Below are 24,555 nucleotides of genomic sequence, written 5' to 3' on the forward strand. Positions count from 1 at the left end.
ATAAACTCAAATGCCCACCTAAACACACAGGTGCAAATACACACACACACATGCCAAGGTAAATGTTATTCAATGGCCATCTTATCTCAGAATTATTGTCACTGACAAAATACCAAGCTATAAGCTTTTCTAAACAGTATACAATAATCAGTATTTTTATTAAGTTTAGACCTTGTAATGTATTTTTCAATTCTTATATGTTACATGATCACTGAATTTTAACATAAACACCTTTTTACTAAAAGATAAAAATCAATTTTAAATGAACTTGTTACTATATACTCTCAAGTTTTATACAAAATTATTAATGCAAAAGAAGTATAATATAAATGACTCTTTAGTTTTACTTGTTGACACAGTAAATTAGAAATAAGATCAATATGTCATGAATGAGCTCTCACAAACTTCACGCTTCTGTTTTTTTGTAAACATCTTCTACCAACACAGTATTATAAATGGTATAACTAAAGTTAACAATTAAAATTCAAAAATTTTTAACACACAAGTATTCTGCAGCCCAACCCTACAACTTGAAACCTAGTCTTTGTCCAAAGGACATTATGAATATATGTGGGATAAATGCTTATCTTATCTCCCAGGAGTGATATAATAGATTTTGCTAACAATGCCTACCTCCAAAACATAAGTTCTTTGTCAGCTGTCATTTATTTCAAATCTGAATATAAGAACTTTAGATGAGTTATTTTAGTGGAAAAGACATTAGTAAACCTTAATCACTGTACTCAAATAAAGATTTTCTGAAATAATTTATTCATGAAAATATTAATTAGCCCCTTCCAATGAAGACAATACTTTTTCTTGATTTATGCTCCAGTTTATCACCCATGCACCTAGAAAATGCCTGCCATATAGTAAGTCTGCAGTAAGTATTAATTGAATGAATAATAATCTTTGCTCAGAAAGACAGACTTAAGTAAACCTACCTGGATATGAAATTTTGCTCCCTAACTTATCTAAAAGAACCAATTATTTGCACCCAAAATATAATGCTAAAAACACTTATACTAGTATTATATCAAACATAAAAACTATAAAAAACAATTTGATGAATTTGGTTTCATAAAAAATATTATTGAAATAAGTTAAAAAGCAAACAATAAGCCCAAAATTTTAGCAACATATGACAAAGATTTAATGTCCTTAATATAAAAGAATCACTTATAAATCAAATTTCAAAATACTAATACAACAGAATATAAAAAAATAATAATTCACCAAAGAAAAAACACAAATAATCTGATATCTATTCTACAAGTGATTTTATCTTACAAATGACTAAAGACTTTCAAATATAGTGAAATATTTTTCAATTACCTAATAGGCTAATTATTAAAAGATATTTAATATCCATTTTTGCTTAGTGAAAGTGTTAGTCATTCAGTCGTGTCCAACTCTGTGCAACCCTATGAACTGTACCCTGCCAGGCTCCTCTGTCCATGGGATTCTCCAGGCATGAATACTGGAGTGGGTTGCCATGCCCTTTTCCAAGGGATCTTCCCAACCCTGGGATTGAACCTGGTTCTCTTGTATTGCAGGCAGATTCTTAACCATCTGAATAACGAATGATGGGAAAAGGTCCCTGTTGTATTAATACACCAACAGCATGTATTTCCAAAAAATGAATAGACACTATTTGTCTAAAGACTTACATATATGCATTTCTGCCCCAAATACCCAAGTCTTGGAAGTTAACTAGGAAAATAATTAGAGAAACAAAAAATAGGGAAAAACAACCCTATTAAGTGTCTAGCTATTTTAAACACAACCCCAAATTCTTTGACGTTCTGTTAGGAGGTGAAGTCCCTTGCCCCTTCTTAAATCTGGGCAGGTTTTGACTGCTTCAACAAAAAGAATATAGCAGAAATGACCCAAGGCTGGGTTATAAAACACAATTCAGCTTCTGCCTTTTCCACTGGAATACATGTTTGGTATCTCAGTGTGCCATATGAGAAACTCACCTACTCCGCACTGTGAGGAAACCAGGCCTCACGGAGAAGTGCCGCGGTCCGCAGCCCGCCATCGTCAGGTCCGCGGCGCAGGCCCACCCGGGGGCCGCTCCGAACCCACGCCCCTCTCAGTTCTCCCGGCCACGCCGCCGGCCGTGTGGAGCAGCGGCAAGCCAGCCCTGCCCGGCCCTGACCCAATTCCCCGCAGAATCGATGAGCAGAAAAGAAACACTGTTTAATCTGCCAAGTCCCAGTGTGAAAACATCTTCAGCAGAGATAAGCAGAACACTCCATAGGAGGTAGTTAAAAAAAGAAGGGTACAGCCTCAAAGGAGACGGAAATGGCGACCCACTCTAGTGCTCTTGCCTGGCGAATTCCATGGATGGGGGAGCCTGGCAGCCTACAGTCCATGGGGTCGCACAGAGTCAGACACGACTGAGCAACGTCACTTTCTTTCTTTCTGTAGTTTCTTTTGGAGAAGGAAATGGCAACCCACTCCAGTGTTCTTGCCTGGAGAATCCCATGGACAGAGGAGCCTGGTGGGCTCTGGGGGTTGCAGAGAGTTGGACCCGACTGAGCAACACACACACACAGACACACAGACACACACACACACAGACACACAGACACACACACACACACACACACACAGACACACAGACACACACACACACACACACACACACACACACAGACACACACACACACACACACACACACAGACACACACACACACACACACACACACAGAGCCTCAAAAGTTCTCAAAAACATTGTGTAGATTCATATTTATGGACATGAAAATTATGTACAATGTATTTTTAAAGCACAGTATTATACCTTTTGGGTAAACTTATGTGTATTTTTTAACATATTCCCTCCATTAGAATACAAACGATAAAAGAGTGTATATTCCTGTACTTCCATTTTCTAGAACGATACCTGTAACATACTACAGTCTCAAACAATATGTGCGTGCTCAGTTGCTCCGTCGTGCCTGACTCTGTGACCCCATGGACTGTAGCCCATCAGGCTCCTCTGTCCATGGAATTCTCCAGGCAAGAATCCTGGTCTGCTTTGCCATGCCCTCCTTCAGGGCATCTTCCCAACCCCAGGGGGTCAAACCCGGGTCTCCTGTGTCTCCTGAATTGGCAGGCAGGTTCTTTATTGGTGAGCCAAAGGGGAAGCCCCCAAACAAGGGTATATAATGAAATTTTAAATGTTGCTTTTCCCAGGTAATGAGATTATGTGGTTAATTTCTGATCTTCCTGAATTATCCAGGGTTTTTTTATGATCATCTTAGAAAATAATCATTTATTAATTTATACTCATAAATCATTTCCATTAAGAGGGCTGTCACACTGGGACAGTCTGTTAAAAACCCAAAATGCAACTAAGGAGCCAGTCTCTTTTAAATATAGTTTAAAGGTGCTATATATGGTCTTGTGAAGTGTAATTCTAAGCAGCTTCACTCAAGAAATTATTATAAATTTAGCACCTAATAAAGTGATCTCTCTTATTCAGTCTCAGCTATGGGGTAACCACCAGCATACCTGTCTGTTTTGCAGAGCTCGCTGGAAAAGTCGGAGAAATGAAGCCAAGCTAAAGCGATACATGTTGTTAATCTTGGACAAGTCAGAGATAATGAAGTACATCTTGCTGGCACTCTCAGCCAGAGGGAGATAGGCATCCCGTTCCTGTGGAACAATTGGGGCGGCGGGTGGGGGGATAACACCTTAGTACCAGTGCTTACTGCCACCTGCAGACTCCTATGCACAAACTTAGCCACATCCTTACTCTGTCAACATACAGGCAACGAATAAAGATGAATCATAGAATTCTGTAACTCAAACATCATAATCCAGCTTTTAAATTTTTACATTTTTATACCTTTTTAAATCCTAAGATAATATATTTGTTTTATACTTTTATGAAACTACCTCAGTGTATTCTAAATACATCTCTACTCTTGGGTAGAGTAGTACAAGGGTTGGTTTTAATGAAGACCAAGACTTGTATTAGGAGAAAGAGGTAAACACTTGCATTAGGGTGAGAGGAAATGGTAAACAGGTGTGATCAGAGGTCACTAGGCCACGTGAGACAGCACGGCACTACAGCCCTCCCCGCAGTGAGCAAAGTCAGAGCAGTGAATGTAGCACGTGGGACTGGCACCAACACTGATGGATGGAGAGGCAGAGAAGCAGCCTGCAGCCGAGGGGCCGCATTAAGGTAACAGAGCACCCGGCATGTTCAGCATGAGCATAAAAGGGACCAATAAGCACAAGGGCTTTCGTTCTGACTGAAAGTAAAGGATGATAAACATGAAAGGATCATAGGGTTAAATGGCTGTGAGGTTATGAATGGAACTCTGAGAAAGCTATCTATGCCACTCTGATCAAAGAAACAGGATTACAAATATGATATTGGCAAAATTATGTGTGTGACTCAGGAATGTCTGTTCAGAAAGAGAAGGCACAGAAAGTTCAAAATCCTTTTGGGAGAGAGTGACAGTTATGCCATCTGCCAATTTCAGTAATGGTGGAGAAGGTGGGGTGACCAGTTTGAAAAGAGGCTGTATGCCTGTTCTAATTCTGGTTTCAACAGAGCTCTTTCTTAAAGGAAGAAAGAAATCTATGTACGGAGGAATTTGAGCAAAAACTGAAAAACACCTAAAATAAAATTTGGAAAAGTCATTCAAGGAAATAGGAAAGAATTAAAGGAGGTCAGTAAGGGTCCAACTCAGGTTGGAGACTGAGAATTCACAGTAACATTAATCTTTATTGCTTTTCTTCAGCATATCTCTGTCACCAAATGTAAGAGAAAAAAAGATACACTGTACTGATACAGGGTTGAAATTTTGCTCTAGGAAATGTTAAAATAATAAAATAAAAAAGGATTTTAACTATTTATAAGAAAAGAGTTCAGTCATTACATTCATAGGGTAGAGGATGAAAAGGGAGGAAAGATGTTTTTAATGGAAAAATAACTTTTAACTCTTTTATTGATATACTTAATTTGCCTTAAGAAAAGTTTCAGGAATGGCAAAGATGCTCTTTAATAGTCACTAAACACAAGAAACACATTCAGTTTCAATTTCAGTACAAATTTATAGCAAAGGTCTGTCTAGTCAAGGCTATGGTTTTTCCAGTGGTCATGTATGGATCTGAGAGTTGGACTATAAAGAAAGCTGAGCGCTGAAGAATTGATGCTTTTGAACTGTGGTGTTGGAGAAGACTCTTGAGAGTCCCTTGGACTGCAAGGAGATCCAGCCAGTCCATCCTAAAGGAGATCAGTCCTGGGTGTTCATTGGAAGGACTGATGCTGAAGCTGAAACTCCAGTACTTTGGCCACCTGATGCAAAGAGCTGACTCACTGGAAAAGACCCTGATACTGGGAAAGATTGAGGGCAGGAGGAGAAGGGGATGACAGAGGATGAGATGGTTGGATGGCATCACCGACTCAATGGACAAGGGTTTAGGTGGACTCTTGGAGTTGGTGATGGACAGGGAGGCCTGGCGTGCTGCGGTTTATGGGGTCGCAGAGTCGGACATGACTAAGCAACTGAACTGAACTGAACTGAGAACTCTAGTGTGTATGAGTGCTCAGTCATGTCTGACTCTTTGTGACCCCATGGACTGTAGCTCACCAGGCTCCTCTGTCCAAGGAATCCTCCAGGCAAGAATACTGAAGTGGGTTCCCATTTCCTCCTTCAGAGGATCTTCCCAATCCAGAGACTGAACCTGCGTCTCTTGCATCTCCTGCATTAGCAGGCTGATTCTTTACCACTGCACCATCTGGCCTTCCCTACAACTCTAGATAACATGCCAGAAATCAGTGGTACTCAGCAGGGGACAATGACCAGCACTCTTTACCCTTGATACTCTCAACATCTATCACCTTTTCCATAATAACAAGAATTAGACCCAAGGACCTGGTATTTTTGAATAGCTTTCTTTTTTGCAGTCATCATGCTATAATTTTTATCATATTAACATGAATATTTAAGAAAACAATATAAGATCACAAAGAAGAAAATATTTACTTGATCAAGAGAAATTTGGAGTTTGTAAGATTCTTTAAGTGACTCCTGAATAAGTGCACTGCTTGCTTTTGTTTGATTCAAAGATTCAATCAAATCTTTATTTTCCAAAATATTACCTTGAGATGTGGCAAGTGTCTGTAGAAAAATTAATAAAATAATATGAACATTATTATATATACTAAAATGATCAATTAAAGGAAGTCCAAGTTAACTACTATTAATTTGATGATGTTTATGGGAACTTATGTACTTTTAAAAGAATTTCAATATTTTACAGCCTTGTATATCAAAAGATATTGCAAATCACTAGATGATACTATATCATTAAAGCACTGTATTTATATTAATTTTATCAATTTAATAAAAATAAAAACCACTTAAAGTTACAGATCAAATCATAATCTCATGCTACTTTTGAATGTTGTTCTGAGTATATAATTAAACATTAATGAAATACAGTATAAAAGTTAAAAATCACTTGTCTTAAACACTACTCCCAAGTCTCATATTCCAAGATATCTACCCTTTTTCTGTTTGAATTTTGATTTTAACATATATTTTGATATTCTTCTGATACAATCAAAAACATGCTGAAGGTATTATAACCTTTAAAAAAACAGCATTTGACTATAATCAAAATAATGTAATATGATCAACATCCTGAATAACTAAATTTTACCTCTAGAAGAGACTCTTCAAGCTTAGCTAACTGTATTTTCTTATCTTCTTCTTGTTGTAATAGTTTTGTTTTCTGTTCCTCTAAATCAGGTTTCTCATGTTGAATAGTTAATGCCAAAAGCTTTATAAAAAAAAAAAGGCCAAGGTTATTCTAACAACAAAGGTCCAGAAAGACAAACCAAAGTGAAAACTTCCCACAAACAGACCTTATGTTTGATTGGATATTACAAATATACTACTCTGTACACTTCATTCTTTCTAGTTAAACATATGAGACACCTCCACAATTATTTCTGACAAAAGAGGCAAAGTGAATAGTGAAGCTAACTGATAAAATGTTACATATTATAAAACAGCTATAAGAAATTGCATCTCTTAACATATCAGCATCTAATATTCAGTTCTTAGATTATATATAAGAACTAGAAAAGCTAACATTTTTCATGGTAATTAGTCACAAAAAGAAATAAAGAGATATCTTACTTAAAATCAAAATCACAATGAGATACCATATCATACCTATTAAGATGGCTACAATTAAAAAAGTGAATAATAATAAATATTGTAACTATGTGTAAAAAGAGAAACCATCATATACTACTAGTAGAAAACTAAAATTGTGCAGCTACTTTGGAAATTTTTTTCTATTCCTCAAAAATTTAAACATATTGTTACCATAGTGAAAGTCACTCAGTCAAGTCCGACTCTTTCCGACCCCATAGACTATACAGTCCATGGAGTTCTCCAGGCCAGAATACTGGAGTGGGTAGCTGTTCCCATCTCCAGGGCATCTTCTCAACCCAGAAATTGAACCCAGATCTCCCGCCTTGCAGGCAGATTCTTTACCAGCTGAGCCACTAAAGAAGCCCAAGAATACTGCAGTGGGTAGCCTATTCCTTCTCCAGGGGATTCGTTCCCAACCCAGGAATTGAATTGCGGTCTCCTACATTACAGGTGGATTCTTTACCGGCCGAACTACCAGGCAAGCATTGTTACCATAAGACACTGATATCGTAAGACCCAGAAATTTCCACCAAAAAAAAAAAAAAAACACTGAAATGTAAACTTTCAAGGGGTCAATCATATGATATATGAGCTAAATCGTAATAAAGTTGTTGAAGACTGCTATGTCAAATTCTTAAATTTAAAACTGTAAAATAGGGAATGACATTTGCATGTCATAAAATATGCTAATTTAAAATCTATTGTATAAACATGTTCAATTAGTTCTCATTAAAGTAAGACCTAAATAGCCCTTTTTAGCAATTATGGTGGAGATCTTTTATGTAGAGGAAGCCATTCTGTCAAATTCTGCCAACTATTGAGTAATTTGGACTTGGTTGTATTTACGACAAGAATCATCAAGGCTATCAAAAGACACTGTTGATGAAAATATACAGTGAGTCATCTAGTATGGTAAGAAAAATATTTAGAAGGAGAACTTTAAAAATTACAATAAAGTAAATAAAAAATCACAGCAAATATATATGCTACCATTTGAATCAAAAGAAAAAATATACACTATTGATAAGTGAGTAAAAAAACAGGATGATACTAAAAAATCAACAGGATATTTTTAAAAAGGAAATAAAATCAGTAACTGAGTGTGTAAGTAAAAGTCTCTACATGAAAATTATTTTGCAGTTCATGTAATAATCATAAACTGTAATAAGCTATACACAGAAAAAGAGAATTCAAACATACAAATGTTCTGGTCAAAAACAGTGCTGGATTTGGAATCAAAGATATGCAACTAGCTGAATAAGTCAACTAAATACAACTTTAACATTTAAACTTCAGTTTTCACAATTTAAAAAAAATAGTTACTAATCTTAATGTTTATGATCCTTTCATTTCTCAAATTCTAACAAATATAAGTAGACTATAAAATAAAAGTTTTACTGAAAGAAGTAGCAATTTGACATTAGCAACAATATATAATTCTAAAACTAATGGAAAATGAAATAAACCCAAATGTGTTGCTAATTTCCAAGTATATTTTCAAAATCATGAGTTTAAATGCTAATCAGTTTAACAAAATAGCTTCTCACTCAAAGTATTTCATGAGTATACAAAGAAGATTTCTAAGATTTCTAAGGCAAATTATGATTGTCCACATATACCTGTCCTCGTAATCCACTTCTTGTTGTAGTAAAGTTAACCTCAGTAACAATGGAAGCTGCATCCGGTGGAATAAAGGGATTTGGGCTTCTTGTTGACAAAAACAGGCGAAACTCTTCATTATAGTCGATAATTTTGTCACCTATTTGTACCACATAACGTGGTCCTATTTTTTTAAATGACATAATTAGTTGGTCTGAATATTCAGTATTTTGCTACATGACATTAAAAAATACAATTTTTTAGTACTTCTAAATAGTTTTTACTACAGCCTTTTCAATACAGTCCAAAAGACAGCAACAGTGAGGCTACCAAAAGACCATTAAGAAGAATGCTATACTAATCAGTCAGCACCTAGGCAAATAAGGATAAATAATAATTATTAAGACAATCCTAGGATTCTGAAGCATCAAAAGAATATCTACTTATATTTAATATGGGCACAGTTGTATATGACTCTTTGCGACCCCATGAACCCTCTGTCCATGGGATTTTCCAGGCAAGAATACTTACTAAAGTGGGTTGCCATTCCCTTCTCCAGGGATACAGTTTTAACATAAACTATATATTTCATATTATCAAATTTTCTGAAATGTTTGATTATCGATGACAAAAATGGAAATGCTTAATTATTCTCTACTTCAAAATTTATCAGTTTCAAAGTGTTTATTGTGCTAGTATTTAAGATGTAACACTTAAACACAGAATGACCTGGTAAAACCTGGAATTAAAAACATATCAGTAATTGCAAAGAATCCATTATTAATGTCAAAAAGGATTTATTCAGACTGTCATGCACAGGAGCTTTGCAACAAGTGAAACTTAGAAAAAGTAAACTTCTGCCTCATAAAGAAGCTTTTTATATTCTAATATAAATAACAATGATTTTAATTATACATCATATACAGAAAATCATTATTACACCCATTATTCATGATTTCAACTGATAAAAGTAACTAATTTTTTAGGTAAAAAAATACACATTATCAAAGATTATTTTCTAATGTTACGAAAACCAATATAAAGAATTTTTGAGAATCCAAGATTTTAAATTTTACTTAACTTTTTAAACTTAACATGAAAAGAATTTAAAACATACTTTATAAAAGAGGATATTCAAAGGATCAAAAAAAATCAAAATAATATTGAAAGAAAATACAAATTTAAAGATTCAATGTAATAACTATATACCAAATAGAATGATTCAAGATAATACAAGCAGAAAACTAATCTAAGGACATCAAAGTAAAATCACTGAAAACCAAAAACAAAGAAAAATTATAAATTATCCAGAGAAAAATGATGTATCACTTACAAAAAAGCAACAATAAACCAGCAGGCAATTTTTCAATAGGGATGACATAAACTAGAATACGATGCAATAAAAACCTTAAAGTGCTACAGAAAATAGCTGTCAACCTAGAATTCTGTTAGGTACAGAGAAAAAAAAATCACTTAAAAATGAAAAAAAAACAAAAACTTGTTTTCAATAGATCTGCACCTAAATGAAGATAAGGGAAATTCTCCAGACAGAAAAAAATAATCCCAGCAGAAATGAGACAATGGAAACGCTGGGAGGACACCAGAAAGGTTAAACATGTATAAATACAGATCTTAAAATCAGTCATTATAACATCATATGGAGCATGATAATGCAGCACAATAATGATGCAAAGGCAAGTATGGCTATATGGAATTAAAGATCATAGAAAAGTGGCAAGCATTTATCTATATTAATAAAGCTAAGTCACAGATGCATATTGTTACAGAGTAGTCATGAAAAATAAACATTCTACTAAAAATCAATCAGGCTCATTAAAAAACAGTACTAGTTATTATAAGAATTGATTAAATTATACATTACAAAAAAGTAAGATTGTCATGTCTATCTCATGAATAGAAAAAAAAACCAAATGATACACTATTTATGAGAAACACCTTTTATAAAGAAAACCAATAGAAAGTTGAAAGTAAAAGAATTCAAAAATATTCCAATACCAATCTTCAAAATTAGTGTAATTATTCTAACACCAAATTCTAAAACTTGAGATATTTCTAGAGACAAAGGACAGCTGATAATGATAAAGAAAATAACCAAACAGAAAGACAGCACATACCCAAATATATATGCATCCAAACACGCAGCTTCAAAATATTTAAAATAAAAACTGACAGAACTGAAAAGCAAATCCAAAATCATGAGACTTTTTTTCTCAATACATAATAGGACAAATAGAAGTAAAAAGTAAAGATATAGAAAGTCTAAGCATTACAATTAACAAGCATTTATGAAAATGAGCCAATTCCAGATCATAAAGAAAACTTCAATAGGACTTAAAAAACTGAACACTTCAGAATAAGTTTTCTGACCACAATGGAGTTAAGCTAGAAACCGATCACAAAAGAATACCTAGAAAATATCCAACTCCCTGGAAATTAAATTAAAAAGCATTAAGTAACTCATGAATTTTTTAAAAAATACAGACCAAAACTTGTGGTATAAAGCTGAAGAAGGGCTTAGCAGAAAATTTAGACAGAAATGAATATGTTAGAAAAAAGAAAATATTGAATTATCAATGCTTTTTATTTCTATTTCAAGAATCTAGGAAAAAAGACAACCAAACAAAATCTAAGGAAAATACTAGGAATTAAATAAATAAAAAACAAAAATTGAAAATAGAATAGAGAAAATTAACAAAGTTAAAGAAAATTGATATTTGACAAGATCAATAAAACTGATACACTGTTATCAAGATTGACCAAAGAGAAAAAAAATTATCATTATTGATAAATGATAATTATTGAAAACCTCACTGAAATTTTAAAGTTACAAGAATATTATATAAAGATACACCAATACATTTGACAAATTAGATGCAATAGACAAATACCTAAAAAAATTAACCTAAGTTGACATATACACAAACTACAGAATACAAACAAAACAACACTAACCCAGGGATAAGAAATCCAAATGGCAAAGGAGGAGGATGCAGAACACATCAAAAATACGTCTACATGTGAAACAATCTTCAGGGAAAACCAACTGTAGCAGAACTAGAAGATGTAAACACAGACCTGGATAAAAAGGCGTGGGAAGCGATCAGGTCTGGAGCGGTGCCCCTCAGAGGCAACTCGGAAGGAGAGGGACCACACAGGCTGAGGTCCTCTCGAGGGAGGGGGTGGTCTGAGCCACAAACCACGCAAAGGTCTTGTCCAAAGGTCTGACACTGAGAAACGAGTCTGCCTGGAGGGCCGCCGGGACTAACAGGAGGCCTCTGAGCAGCCTGGACTCCGTTCACAAGGAGCCCACAACACACGCCAGCTTTCTCCTAAGCCAGGGGGAGAAAGGGGATTAAGGCTGCACGGGTGGCTGCCTGTGTTCCGGTGACAGCTTCAGCGCGTACCCCAATCCGAGCCTACAACCGCTCAACTGGGGTGACGGCTGCTCCAGATGAGGAGAAAGCTCAGCTGGGAAAACTCAGACCTAAAGAGATGTCTGAGCAGGATGGGAACAGCACCTCAGAGCAGCCATGACTTCTGTCTCTGGTAAGACATCCACAATCTGTACCCAGGCCAACGCCAAATGCCCATCCAGCCCCTCTCACCCAGGCACGGCTCCCCTCCTGGGCAAGGAGGCTGGTGCCGTTCAGGCAGGGAACACACTTCAAGGGGACGGAGCCAGCTCAGACCCAACCCTCAGAACTTCTGCTCCAACCACGTGGGAACAGGCCCTATCCCCTCCAGAGCCAGTGACAGTCACGCAGCAGAGGACAAGCCCCAGATGCACCTGGCTGTGAACGCACAGCTCCACCTCCAGCCTAACCTCCTACAAGGCGGCCGCTGCCAGCAAACCAGAGCAGAGGCAGGCCTGGGGTTTCCCTCCGTTTCGGCGCTTCCACGGAAGCCTCTGGGCACACACAGCCTGCAGAGGCACACCCCCGCACAAAGGCACCCACTAGAGACCGCAACAGAAGCGATGCAGGCCCACCTCAAGGAACAAGAAAAATCTCAGATAAACAACCTAACCGACCATCTAGAGGGCTTAGAAAATAAAAAACAAATAAAGCCCAAAGTCAGTAGAGACTTTGAGAAGGAACTATACCTTGTTCTTCTTTTGGATCAATACATATTTGAAGCGATTTTTGAACTGCATAAATTTGAGGAGAAGTACATTCTATTCCTATTATTTGTACCTGCTTCAACATCACTGTGCAGAAATGCAGTTTATATTGCTTAGATTAAGAACACAGGGATATAAATCAACTTGGCCCCAAGCTTTGCTTTATGTCATTTTAGGACAACCATCCTCTGTCCTCAGCGGAAATGTACAATAACAAATGACTATTCACGAGAAACTCAAAAATGTGGAAAAGGACAATGTGAAGTATAATCAAAGGGGATAACAGACTTCAACTGAAGTCATATGAACACATCCAACTCTGGACTGAAGCTGGAAAAAGTAAGGTCGGGTCAGACTGTAACTGCCTTTTTCTCAATGAAATGAACAGAAATTAACAAATTCACCCAAACCAGCCCTGAACAACTATCTGGAATAGAGAGGTTCATCACGTGAACCAATCATGATACAGAATATTATCATTTCTCAGCAGATTCAATTTTAGGGGACCTCGTCAAACTCCACTCTGAGACAACGAAGCAGATGCAGTTAAGACCTAACACCGGTCAGAGCTCACTGGTACAAACTTAATGAGCCAGAGGGACAGCATATAGACTATAAAGAGAGTCAAAATCAGATCATCACAAGATTCCTTTCCACGTCCTTTAAGATAGTCTAGCAGGAGGTGGTCCAACAGATCTGAATCAGCTTTAGTAAAGAAGAGGCTGAGACCAGAGGCTGGACTCTGGGAGGTAACTCCAGGCTACATCAGCAACATTCCCACTCCTAGAGTTCTTTCCATAATTTATCAACCACTACTCGCCCAAGCATACCTATTTGTGGGATAGAAGGTGATCAATAAATAGTGCAGGCTTTGCTATTTCTTCACTTTGCCCCCAGTAACTCCAATTTTCTAAACTTTGTGGTGCTAGCAAAGTGTGTCATGCAAGTAACTATGTATTTATATACAAGTACATGTCTATGTATGTCCACTTATACACTTTGCACAACTTGCAAAGTTTAAGGGCATTATTTCCTAATATCAAAGTCTGGGTTAGGTACCTGCACAGAAAAAAGGTGATGTAACAGTCTAAGACCAGTATTTTTAGGGAGACCAGCTTGTAAGGCCCTTAACCACCATCTGGGAATTCGGGATTTTGTTAAGGTTCTTACATTTCCCAGAACAGAAAAGAGTAGCTCACTGTGCTTAAACTGTTTGTACAAACAAAATGGTGTATGCTGAACACCTGCTTTCCTCTGGGAAGTCTGGAATTTTGCTCCCTGCTAGGCAGACTGTGCTTACATAATCAGCCCCGTTAAAAACTCTGGACACTGAGCCTGCAGTAAGCTTCCTTGGTAGACAACTTACACAGGTGCGGTCACAATGTGTCCTGGGGGAATTAAGCACACCTAAGTGACTCCAATGAAAGAAGACTTGGAATCTGCACCTGGTTTCAACTCCTGACTTCACCCTATGTGCCTTTTCTCTTTGCTGACTGCTTTGTAGCCTTTCCCTGCAATAAATACAAGCCATGAGCACACCCACGTGCTGAGTCCCTTGAGCCTTCCTCGTAAGACACTGTTCCTAGGAATGGTGTGGGAGACCCTGATATGGCACTTCTTGTATAAACACACTTTAATTAAAAGTTTTTTAATTGCTATTACTATTAGATTCTGACATTACTATCATCCACCCCCCAAAAAGTTTTCATATCCTCAGACTCAGTGGAAAGACCAAAAAAAGTCAAAGTTAGTTGTGAAGTTAATTATTTTGTATTTAAAAAATAGTTACTCTCTGGAAACTGTCAAATATTCATTTACCTTGAGCAACCAGATCTCGTCTCAATAGTGGATAAAGTACAGGTTCTACACCATCCATTTCTTGTATAATAAGGGTTTTCCCAAAACGTACTGCCAACTCAAGAGCTGTGATAAAGTTACTATCCTAAGAGAATAAATAAGAATACATACAAATTCCTTTATTACCTTAGATTTACAAAGGTCATATAGATATTGAAAATATTAACAGGAATAACACAAACATTTTAAAATCAGTATGTTAATAACATAAATTATTCATAATTGCCTCCATCAACTTATAAGTATTTGATGATGAACCAAGTTAACTGGATAAATTATCAGATAAATTCATAAATAATTTAAATATATATTAGAAAAATAAGAATTCTACATTAATAATAAAAACAGCCTTTAAAATTTTTTAGAATTTCAAATTGATGCAGAAAAAAAATTTCAAATTCTATATGCAATAATTTACTCATCTATTAATAAAAACTATTTATATTCAATATCAAACATTAAATGGAGTAACAAAGACAAGCTGATGAATTCTAGTAAACTTATCTTGTTGTGATAGTTCTAATTATTTTGAAAAGAAACGTTTAGACAAAATCTTATAACCATGCAAGAATTTTTAGACTTTCCAGGTAGGCAAAGTCACTTTAAATACCACTCCAGTTCTCCAACTTTGTTTTAAAAAATTAAATATTTGGATAATAATTATTATCTAAATATCCTACTACAACCATAAGTGACATTAAATATTTTATATATTATATAAATAATTACATATTATAATTATTCTTAAACACAAGTGAGTTAGATATCCCCATTTGATAAGTGAAGAACATTTTAAAGAGGTAATTTTTCAAGCATCTGAATTAAAATGAGTAAAAAATTGATTAAAAAATTAATCATGCATTAGGACTTTCTCAAAAAAATGAAAAATAATTTCCTTGGCAAGATAAATATGACAGTGAGAAGTCACTACACAAAACACTATTACACTTCATTGATCAATTGTCAAATCTCAGGACACAATACAGATGATCATTGCTGAGTTACATGAAGAGGAAATTTAAAAGTCCAGGGGGTTTTCCTAAGTCCCTAAGTAACTTACTTCTATAGCACCCTTCTGTAGAACTTGACTTTAATCATAATTTAGTATAAATGCTTATTTGTTTAATGTAACTAATTACTTAATTGTCATCTTCATAAGGGCATGAACTGTGACTACTAACATAAATTCCTGGGGCTTAGATCAGTACTTTGCATATAGAAGGAATCAAAGAAAGATTCTTATTCCTTTTTACAAATCATAAAACTAAAGCTAAGAAAGCTACATTTCTCTCCCCAGGGCCCATGCCAGGTAAGTTATAAGAACTTGGTCTGAACCTATGTTTTCTGATTACAGACCCAGAGTTCTTGTCACCATAAGATGCCATTACTCCATTACTACTTGACATCTAAATTATAAGTAATACACACCTGCTGGTTAATAACTTCCAAGCGTGAGTCTTTCAAATGTGTCTTTAACCATTCTGTAGCTTGGGAAGAAGGGTCAATAAGAAATGGGCATACTCGACTCTAATTTAAAAAAAAAAATTATAAGCTTTCATTAGATGAAAAGAATTTCCTAAACATTATTAAACAATTAATGAGTGAGTTTTTCTCTCAGGTTTTGAAGAACACAAATATACAACTATAATAGGAAATGAAGGTAGTTTTTAGCTCCACTGGAGGCTAAATTAATAAATTTTATCAGAAATTAATACTAGGTAATTAAATTTAAACACAGTAAAGTGAATATAGTCCTATTCACTACTCAATAACACAGAAAATGTACATTAACAACACAGTAAGCAAGAGTTCTAGTCCTAAGTAGATGCCATTTGCACTTCTCTTTTTGGTTTTAAAATACACAAGTCATTCCCTAACTTTAGATATTCTTTGGTTGAATAAACGAAGTAAGAGCTAATCATAAAAGTATTGCTGAAATAATCAGTGATATAATTATTTATATTTTAAGACTAATTTTTCTAAAGCAGTATACATAATTACTATTACAAAAGGATTATCCTAGAAGAGAAAATTACATAAGATGATCAGTTAAGATCTAACGAACTAGGAACTAAATTCATTACTTAACACCTTGCACTAATTAAACTCTGAAACAAACATAAAATTAGAAAACTACATACACATGCCATTCAGCAAATGAAAGGAAGCCAATTATATATTTATATACCTTTATATATATACTTACCTATATAAAGCCAATTACATATTTATGTATATTTACATATATTTAAGTGGATCATATATCATAAATATATGATAAATTTTAAACCATCTAATAGTCATTGTTACCTAGCAAATCAGATTGAAATAACAATTGACCCAATTTTTCTTAAATTTTCACATTTATTTGAAAAACATAATGCAGTTACAGAATATAAGGATAAGATAACACGTGAGGGTAACAGTGGAGTGAAGACTTAGAACTGGGGTAGATCTAATAAGGACAGGGATGTTACCTTACTGGCATCTCAAGAGGGAGGGGGATGGTGGGATAAAATGCCCTGAGGATCAACACCATTTATCTGCATGAAAACTGCCAACATACGGTGATAATAAAGAGCTGACTGACTCTAAAACAGCTTTATTACTACTTTAAAATTCTAAATATTGCAGCCTCTTTTTACCTGTATCCAGAGGGGACCACTAACACCACGAATCCCCCAGTGTTACCCAGCTGTATGATCTTCACCCAACATCTACTTCTGGAGGCTTCACTGACTGCTCTGCCACATGTATGTGATATTGCAAGCAAAATAACATGGCTAGTAAACCTCTTAAGTATTATCAAAGTATTATACCCTAGGTTTTAGATCTCATTTTATGCCAGCATTCAATAGCAAACATTCTACAAGTAAACTAGATTTTACTTAACTACAAAAATAATTGTTTTAAATTTTAAAAAGTTCTTACCCATGATTTCAAGCCAATGATCTGAAGCAGTTAAAAAGAGAAATAGATAATGTTTCAAAAAATCATGTATTTAGCACAGAAAATATGCCTAAGAATTTCAAAGAATACAGAGAAGACCTCTAAGGTATATTTTAGGTGTGTGTTCCATAATTAAATGTGGTCAAATTCTACATTTAACAAATTATAGATCCAAAAATGTTGAGCTTTCATTCATTCATGCTATTCATTCATCTACCATATAATGCAAGGTATACAAAAATTAACAAGACACATTCCCTCATCCTCACTGGCCACCATCCAATAAGGAAGCAAAATATGAAAATTTTTTTAAAATCAAAGATAACTCAAAATTATATAAGTGGATCATAAGTGGAGTTATGGGAAGCTGCTGGGAAGCAATTCGAGTCAAACTAGATTAAAAAAGATAGCACTCAGCCAGGCAAAGAAGTTAAAAAAAAAAAAAAAGCAAATTAGGTCCAGACAACAGCATGATTGAGAGAAGAATGAAAAGCCTGGGAGTATTTGGAAAACCACCAGACTTAGAATAGCTGGAGTAAAAAGTATAGGCATTTTTGTTACTGTTGAAATTTTATACATTGATTCTTCTGGCTTTTTGCAATAAATTATCAATATAAATAGTGATGGCCAAAAAAAAGTTTAGGCAAAGATGATGCATATAAGATGGTAGGAGTAATCAGAGGTCTTTCTGATCATAAGGAACCTTTCATGCCATGTTTAAGGATAATGAAACTTTTATACTGCAAATAATGAGCAGTCAGTGAAATATATTATTCAAGGAATTGTTATGATCAGATTAACATTTTAGGAGGATCACTCCAACAGCAATAAAGGAGCTGATACTGGGGGCAAGCAACCAACTGCTATTACATTGTATTTATCACAAAAAATCACCTACCTGTGAGGTAGGCCTAAGTGAAGCCACTGGCAGTAGGTGTGGTTGGAACAGAATGAATTCATGACACATTTGAGAAATAGATTTGAGAAGACTTGCTGATAATTAACTGAATGAACAATTAAAGAGACATAGCTAAGAATGATTTGCAGTCTGCATTACTAGACCAAGACGGTGACATCTCCAGCGTTAGGAACCCAAGAGAAGCAGGTTATAAGTCAGGGAGGAAGGGAAACAATTATTAGAGAACACAGCTACATTTGCCTAGCATGCATGCCCCAATCATGCATTTCTCATGGGACTATCAATCCTCCAGAACTGCATACAAGGAATGAGGAAGTGACCCAAACTAATCAATAAGAAATTTTTGTTGGGGACTGACATAAATAATGGAAAGGAAGGGAAGCGCTATCTTTAGTCCGAGAACATAAACTGTGACAATGGTAAAACTCACGAGTCACCAATGTCTATAAATAACACATGGCAGAACCTATCTAAGAATAAATCCAGCTAAGAATATAGAAGAATAAATCCATCTTTTAAGATGGAGGAAAGAGAGAGAGAGATGTCCTGATTATATCACTGAATCCTGAAGCTAGGAGGTGGGAGCAGGGATTGGGATGGGGAATACGTGTAAATCCATGGCTGATTCATATCAATGTATGACAAAACCCACTGAAATGTTGTGAAGTGATTGGCCTCCAACTAATAAAAAAAAAAACAAAAACCTTTTGAACAGCTCAGTTACTTTAAAGCATAAATTACTTTTTAAAAAGAAAATGTATTTATATACTTGGCCACTGATTCTTGACTTAAAAAAAATTTTTTTAATTTGTCTTTAATGATTAAACACAAAGTTTGAACTACATACAAAGCCCCAGGAAATAATATCTAATAGGAAATTAGAACTACAGATCAGGAGCTCAGAACAGAGGTCAAAGGCTAAAGACACATGATATCAATTTTCATTCTTCTCCCCTTGGGGGGGAAAAAAGAATAGTTAGGGGACATTTTTTAAAGTGATTTTGTTCTTCCAGTTTTACTGAGATATAATTGACAATCATATGTAAGTTAAGATGTACAAAACAATGATTTCACTTACATGTATCATGAAATGATCGTCACAGTAAATTTAGTGAACATCCATAATTTCATACAGGTACAAAATTAAAGAAATAGTTTTTTTTTCTTGTAATGAGAACTCTTAGGATTTCATCTCTAAGCAACTTTCATATATAATATACAGCAGGGGTAATAATATTTATCATGTTCTACATAATGTCCCTAGTGCTTATTTATTTTATACTTGAAAGTTTGTACCTTCTTTCAACCAATAAAAAAGAAACTACTTTTTAAAACATTTATAAAACTACAACTTTATTTTTATTTTTAGTAACCACAAGAGGGATAAAGGTAGAAATATTTTGTAAATAGAACTAAAATCCATCTATGGATAACATAAGGACAATTACATTAATGGGAATAACACAAAATAATTAAAACATATACAGAAACATAAACAGGTATCTTCTCAAAGGCAGTCTTACAGCATACACTGGCTAGGAGGCAATGTTTGAAGTTAAATGTTTAAAGGTAAATCTTGGCTTTACCTTTAGACAGATCTGTGACCTTAAACAAGAAACTTAACACCTCTGGATCTCAACTTCCTTACCTACAAAAGGATAACATGTGTACCTAAAGGACAGAAATGGTATGGACCTAACAGAAGAAGAAGATATTAATTAGAGGTGGCAAGAATACACGGAAGAACGGTACAAAAAAGATCTTCACAAAGCATATAATCACAATGGTGTGATCACTCACCTAGAGCTAGATATCCTAGAATGCAAAGTCAAGTGGGCCTTGGGAAGCATCACTACGAACAAAGTTAATGGAGGTGATGGAATTCTAGTTGAGCTATTTCAAATCCTAAAAGATGATGCTGTGAAAGTGCTGCACTCAATATGCCAGCAAATTTGGAAAACTCAACAGTGGCCAAAGGACTGGAAAAGGTCAGTTTTCATTCTAATCACAAAGAAAGCCAATGCCAAAGAATGTTCAAACTACCACACAATTGCACTTATCTCACACACTAGCAAAGTAATGCTCAAAATTCTCCAAGCCAGGCTTCAACAGTATGTGAACCGTGAACTTCCAGATGTTCAAGCTGGATTTAGAAAAGATAGAGGAACCAGAGATCAAATTGCCAAGGTCCACTGGATCATCAAAAAAACAAGACAGTTCCAGAAAAACACCTACTTCTGCTTTATTGACTACGCCAAAGCCTTTGACTGTGTGGATCACAAAAAAACTGTGGAAAATTCTTAAAGAGAGGGAATACCAGAACATCTGACCTGCATCCTGAGAAATCTGTATGCAGGTCAAGAAGCAACAGTTACAACTGGACATGGAACAAACGAATGGTTGCAAACAGGGAAAGGAGTACGTCAAGGCTGTATATTGTCACCCTGCTTATTTAACTTACATGCAGAGTTCAGTTCAGTCGCTCAGTCGTGTCCGACTGTTTGTGACCCCATGAATCGCCGCATGCCAGGCCCCCCTGTCCATCACAAACTCCCGAAGTTAACTCAAACTCATGCCCATTGAGTTGGTGATGCCAGACAGCCATCTCATCCTCTGTTGTCCCCTTTTCCTCCCGCCCCTAATCCCTCCCAGCATCACGGTCTTTTCCAACGAGTCAACTCTTCGCATGAGGTGGCCAAAGTATTGGAGTTTCAGCTTCAGCATCAGTCCTTCCAACGAACACCCAGGACTGATCTCCTTTAGGATGGACTGGTTGGATCTCCTTGCAGTCCAAGGGACTCTCAAGAGCCTTCTCCAACACCACAGTTCAAAAGCATCAATTTTTCGGCGCTCAGCTTTCTTCACAGTCCAACTCTCACATCCATACATGACCACTGGAAAAACCATAGCCTTGATCAGACAGACCTTTGTTGGCAAAGTAATATCTCTGCTTTTTAATATGCTGTCTAGGTTGGTCATAACTTTCCTTCCAAGGAGCAAGCATCTTTTAATTTCATGGCTGCAATCACAATCTGCAGTGATTTTGGAGCCCAGAAAAATAAAGTCTGACACTGTCTCCACTGTCTCCCCATCTATTTCCCATGAGGTGATGGGACCAGATGCCATGATCTTAGTTTTCTGAATGTTAAGCTTTAAGTCAATGTTTTCACTCTCCTCTTTCACTTTCATCAAGAGGCTTTTTAGTTCCTCTTCACTTTCTGCCATATGGGTGGTGTCATCTGCAAATCTGAGGTTATTGATATTTCTCCCGGCAATCTTGATTCCAGCTTGTGCTTCTCCCAGCCCAGCGTTTCTCATGACGTACTCTACATATAAGTTAAATAAGCAGGGTGACAATATACAGCCTTGACGTGAGAGTACATCATGCGAAATGCTGGGCTGGATGAAGCACAAGCTGGATTCAAGATTGCCGGGAGAAATATCAATAACCTCAGATATGCAGATGACACCACCTTTATGGCAGAAAGTGAAGAAGAACTAAAAAGCCTCTTGATAAAAAAGGAGAGTGAAAACGTTGGCTTAAAACTCAACATTCCGAAAACTAAGGTCATGGCATCTGGTCCCATCACTTCATGGCAAATAGATGGGCAAACAGTGGAAACAGTGACAGACTTTATTTTAGGGCGCTCCAAAATCACTGCAGATGGTCACTGCAGTCATGAAATTAAAAGACGCTTGCTCCTTAGAAGAAAAGTTATGGCCAACCTAGACAGCATATTAAAATGCAAAGACATTACTTTGCCAACAAAGGTCCATCTAGTCAAGGCTATGGTTTTTCCAGTGGTCATGTATGGATGTGAGAGTTGAACTGTGAAGAAAGCTGAGCACCGAAAAATTGATGCTTTTGAACTGTGGTGTTGGAGAAGGCTCTTAAGAGTCCCTTGGACTGCAAGGAGATCCAACCAGTCCATCCTAAAGAGCAGTCCTGGGTGTTCATTGAAAGGACTGATGTTGAAGCTGAAACTCCAATAGTTTGGCCACCTGATGTGAAGAACTGACTCATTGGAAATGACCCTGATGCTGGGAAAGACTGAGGGTAGGAGGAGAAGGGGACGACAGAGGATGAGATGGTTAGATGGCATCACTGACTCAACGGACATGGGTTTGGGTAGACTCCAGGAGTTGGTGATGGACAGGGAGGCCTGGCGTGCTGCGGTTCATGGGATTGCAAAGAATCAGACACGACTGAGCAACTGAACTGAACTGAACTGAGACAGTATATTAAAAAAACAGAGACATTACTTTGCCAACAAAGGTTCGTCTAGTCAAAGCTATGGTTCTTCCAGGACTCGTGTATGGATGTGATATTTGGACTACAAAGAAAGCTGAGCACAGAAGAATTGATGCTTTTGAACTGTGGTGTTGGAGAAGACTCCTGAGAGTCCCTTGGACTGCAAGGAGATATAACCAGTCCAACCTAAAGAATCAGTCCTGAATATTCATTGGAAGAACTGATGCTGAAGTTGAAACTCCGATACTCTGGCCACCTGATGCAAAGAACTGACTCACTGGAAAAGACCCTGACGTTGGGAAAATTAAAGGTGGGAGGAGAAGGGGATGACAGAGGATGAGATGGTTGGGTGGCATCACCTACTCAATAACATGAGTCTGGGTAAACTCCAGCAGTTGGTGATGGACAGGGAGGCCTGCTGTCCTCCAGTATATGGGGTCGCAAAGAGTCAGACTGAGGGACTGAAATGACTGACTTACTTAATAGGGTTGATTTGAAAATTAAATGAGTTAAATATTTAAATGTTTTACTTCTATTAATTGTTAAATAATAACGTATGAACAAAATGGGCTTCCCGGGTGGCTCAGAGGTAAAGAACCCTCCTGCCAGTGCAGGAGACAGAGGAGATGCCAGTTGGATCCCTTGGTTTGGAATATCTCTTGGAGAAGGAAATGGCAACCCACTGCAATATTCCTGCCTGGAAAATCCCATGAGTAGAGAAACCTGGTGGGCTATAGTTAACAGAGTGGCAAAGAGACAGAAACAACTGAGCAACTGAGCATGCACAAACAACATAGTAAGGATACAAAAGTGTTGACTATTATTATGTATTGGGGATTTAATGATAAAGATTTGTCTCAGTGTAATTTACCTTTACAAGTATAATTTCTTTAGACTAATGCCAAATTAGCTTGCCTTTCCTCAACATGCAATATATGGCAGGAGGGGAAAACATTCTCAGAAATGTGTGAGTGGTTTAAAGAAAACTAATTTGACACTGAACTGTCCATAAATAATAAAAAACAAATACCTAGTACATGTTTTCACAAGAAAAATGAACAACACTGTGAAATTTAAACCAAGAAAAATTTATAAACTGTGAAATTTAAATGAATCCTATTTTCCATCTTCTTTCTGAATGCTCTTTACTCACACCTCTCCATGGTGTCTAACAGACATGTGTGTGCATGCTCAGTCACTCAGGCATGTCTAACTCTTTGCAACCCCGTAGACTGTAGCCCACCAGGCTCCTCTGTCCATGGGATTCTCTAGGCAAGAACACTCTAGTGGGTAGCTATTTTCTTCTGCAGGGGATCTTAACCCAGGGATTGAACCTGCATCTCCTACATCTCCTGAACTGGCAGGCAGATTCTTTACCACTGTGCCACCTGGGTCTCATACTCTCCATTTATCCCCTGAGTTTCACAAAAGTAGGAAGATAATAAAATCACCCAAAACAAAATTTTTTAATAATTACATCAGGATAACAGGTGTAAATCATAGTCCAAGCAATCCAGGACATACAGTCACCGTGGCCAAATTCTTGCCCTGCTCTCGAGGACACAGGTCACAGAAGCTTTCTGCTAATGTAACAGAACTAATGGCCTTTGTTACAAGGCCAGTGGTAGATAATTATGACTATTTCCT

General features: G+C 36.4%; 1 protein-coding gene across 2 annotated transcripts in view; it reads right to left on the reverse strand.

Annotated features, from left to right (window-relative positions):
• DYNC2H1 (dynein cytoplasmic 2 heavy chain 1) overlaps nucleotides 1-24,555 on the reverse strand; it is a 408,806-nt gene that overhangs the window by 211,355 nt on the left and 172,896 nt on the right. For both annotated transcript variants that reach the window (XM_061143196.1, XM_061143187.1), the window contains exons 64-69: nucleotides 16,217-16,315; nucleotides 14,750-14,873; nucleotides 8,811-8,974; nucleotides 6,689-6,808; nucleotides 6,010-6,144; nucleotides 3,521-3,664 (exon numbers count right to left, since the gene is read on the reverse strand). In XM_061143196.1, the coding sequence (XP_060999179.1) occupies nucleotides 3,521-3,664; nucleotides 6,010-6,144; nucleotides 6,689-6,808; nucleotides 8,811-8,974; nucleotides 14,750-14,873; nucleotides 16,217-16,315 (786 nt within the window). The remainder of the gene's footprint in view (nucleotides 1-3,520; nucleotides 3,665-6,009; nucleotides 6,145-6,688; nucleotides 6,809-8,810; nucleotides 8,975-14,749; nucleotides 14,874-16,216; nucleotides 16,316-24,555) is intronic.

Source organism: Dama dama, chromosome 1 (assembly GCF_033118175.1).
Source record: "Dama dama isolate Ldn47 chromosome 1, ASM3311817v1, whole genome shotgun sequence".
NCBI lineage: Eukaryota > Metazoa > Chordata > Mammalia > Artiodactyla > Cervidae > Dama > Dama dama.